Genomic DNA, 2,723 nt, shown 5'->3' with positions numbered 1-2,723 from the left:
CCACAGAAACGAATTTCGAAAATGAAAATTTTGATAACTATAGTGATTTAGCATCTTGGCCAGATTTAGTTTGCACAGAATTTATTAACAACTGCTTAACTAAAGAAACTTCCTTTTTCCATAACTGTGATAGTAATAATTTATATTTAGAATCGGCAAGGGTGTACAAAGATTAAAAAAGATACTTTTCTAATAAGTATTTTAAAATGACTTTAAAAAATGGACAGACCGTTATCAGATCAAGGTTATGCTATTCTAAATTAAAAGGTTACGTGTATTATTTAGTTTGTAAGATGTTTTCTAATGTTTCTTCTTTGCTGGCAACTTCTGGATTTTCTGACTGGATGAACATTTTGAGAGCATTAGAAAGTCATGATGAAACTGTAGATCATGAAATAATATGCTTATTTTGCTTACCAGAAAAAATAACATAAACGTAATCGATAAGAACTTAGAAAGTGAAATCAGAAAGTCCATTGAATATTATTATAATGTATTAATCAGAGTAGTTGCTATAATTAAATTTTTAAGTGAGAGAGCAATGAATCTAAGAGGACACGATGAAATGTGTGTGTGGGGTTCACCGCGAAATGAAAACTTCATGGGACTTATTGAACTAATTTCAGAATTTGATCCGTTTTTACGCGAACATCTTACAAAATGTCAATCTGAAAAAAGAAATATTTCATATTTATCGAAAACTGTGTATGAGGAATTAATAGAAATAATGGGAAAACGAGTCCCAAAAGAAATAGTAGCTCAAATTAATAATAGTGATATGTCACCCGTCAACCAATTGGCTGTAATTGTAAGATATGTTTATAATGGACAGCCATATGAAAAATTTTTAACTTTTATACCTATTACAAATCATACAGCTCAGTCATTATTTAATACAATCAAAAAATTTCGTGAACAGTCTTACGATAACGCAGCAAATATGAGCGAATAATATAGCGGACTACAAGCACGTTTGAAGGAGATAAACAAGTATGCTGATTTTGTACCTTGTGCAGCACATTCTCTAAATTTGGTAGGGGTAGAAGCAGTTAGTATAGTAACACCAATTATTGATTATTTTAGGTTTTTGCAACGATTATACGTATTTTTTTCTGCATCGCCACACAGGTGGGACTTTTTAAAGAAATATGCTAATTTACAAATTTCTTTAAAAAGTTTAAGTATTACAAGATGGTCAATGCATCATGATTCAGTTAAAGCATTAAAAAATGGCTACAGTGATATTTTGAAAACTCTTAATTATATTCATGAAGAAATCGAAGAAAAGCTTGATTGTAAAAGAGAGGCAAATATTTTATTTAAGAAATTAATAAAGCTTGAAAATGCAATTTTGACAATAATTTGGGAGGAGGTTCTTGAACGTTTTGATAAAGTCAGCCGAATTTTACAAACCCCCGGGCTCGATGTTTCTGAAGGCTATAAATTAATTTTCTTATTAGAATTATTTGTAAAAGAATTGCGAAAAAATTCACAAGAAAAAATGAACGAGTTTGAAAAAAAAGCTAAAAATTTGAGTGAAGAAATTACAGGAAATTATAATGATTTAAACAAGCGGCGAAAGACACACATTTTTAATGGCAAGGACAAGTTTCGGGTAGAGGTGTACAATGTCCTTTTTGATTCTTTAGCAAACGAATTATCAAAAAGAGGAAGAGTATACAAAGAAACAAATAAGAAATTTCTTTTGAATATAGGAAAAAAAGATCATTCTCATATAGACATGGAAAGCATTAACTATGTCATTTCATTCTACAATAATGGCGTAGATGCTGGAATAATAAATGAATGTACACAATTTAGGGAATATCTTCAAATTACAAATAAAGAAAAACAAACAAAATGTTCCAGTATGCTTAAATTAATATACGAGAGAAACTTGATAGATGTTTTTCCAAATTTATATACTGCATTAAAGATATTTCTAACTTTACCAATAACCAGTTGTGGGGCCGAAAGAGCATTTTCAAAATTAACGTTTATTAAAATAAAAATATCGCACCACAACGCTGGAAGTCAGACTTAATTATCTTTCAATTTTGTCAATTGAAAATGACTTAACAAAATCAGTATCTTATGATGAAGTAATAAGAGAATTTGCAAATAAAAAATGCCGCAAACAAAAAATTTTATTGTAATAAAAATTTTTTGTTTGCGGCATTATTGTATAAAAAGTTTATTGTAATTTTTATGAGTTAAAATGAATTTATAGTTTTTCCAAAGTTTATTTGTGTTTCATTACGTTTTACTTATATTTTGGTTATAAGCTTTTTGGGCCCAAAAATTCACTTAGTTTCAGGCCCCACAAATGGTTAATCCGCGTCTGCTTATGTTATACAGAAAAAAAACCCTTTTTACAAATGAAAACTTAGGTCTAACAGCCTAGATCAGATAAATAACTAAAATTTTAAACATTTTTCGCTTATTTACAATTTAAGCATACAAAAACACAATAAAAATAATTTTTATGTTATTCTATTAGAGCTCTCTTCAAACGATCGCTTATCAACTTATCGACCAAATTGCATTTTGCTGTATGTGACACAAATGTTCCTAAAAAGAAAAATGCCACATAAATCTTTCATGCATTGCATGTAAAAAAGTGCAACAAAATGTAAGCAATAATAAGAAAAAAGAAATGTAAAATTTCACACAGCATATAAAAGAAACAATATAAACGACATGCACACCACATTTATTTAAAA

At 28.8% G+C, this 2,723-nt stretch overlaps 1 protein-coding gene across 1 annotated transcript; it reads left to right on the top strand.

Moving 5' to 3' along the window:
* Positions 1 to 1,198: 1,198 nt before the first annotated feature.
* Positions 1,199 to 2,044, top strand: LOC136086109 (uncharacterized). The gene has a single exon (XM_065808380.1). It carries the CDS (start codon positions 1,199 to 1,201, stop codon positions 2,042 to 2,044), a length of 846 nt encoding a protein of 281 aa, XP_065664452.1.
* Positions 2,045 to 2,723: the final 679 nt, after the last annotated feature.

Source organism: Hydra vulgaris, chromosome 10 (assembly GCF_038396675.1).
Source record: "Hydra vulgaris chromosome 10, alternate assembly HydraT2T_AEP".
Classification (NCBI taxonomy): domain Eukaryota; kingdom Metazoa; phylum Cnidaria; class Hydrozoa; order Anthoathecata; family Hydridae; genus Hydra; species Hydra vulgaris.
This window is presented reverse-complemented; position numbering and strand designations above follow the sequence as displayed.

Excerpts from the sequence above, each read along its gene's own strand:
- LOC136086109 (XM_065808380.1), top strand. The coding sequence starts at position 1,199 with ATGCATCATGATTCAGTTAAAGCATTAAAAAATGGCTACAGTGATATT.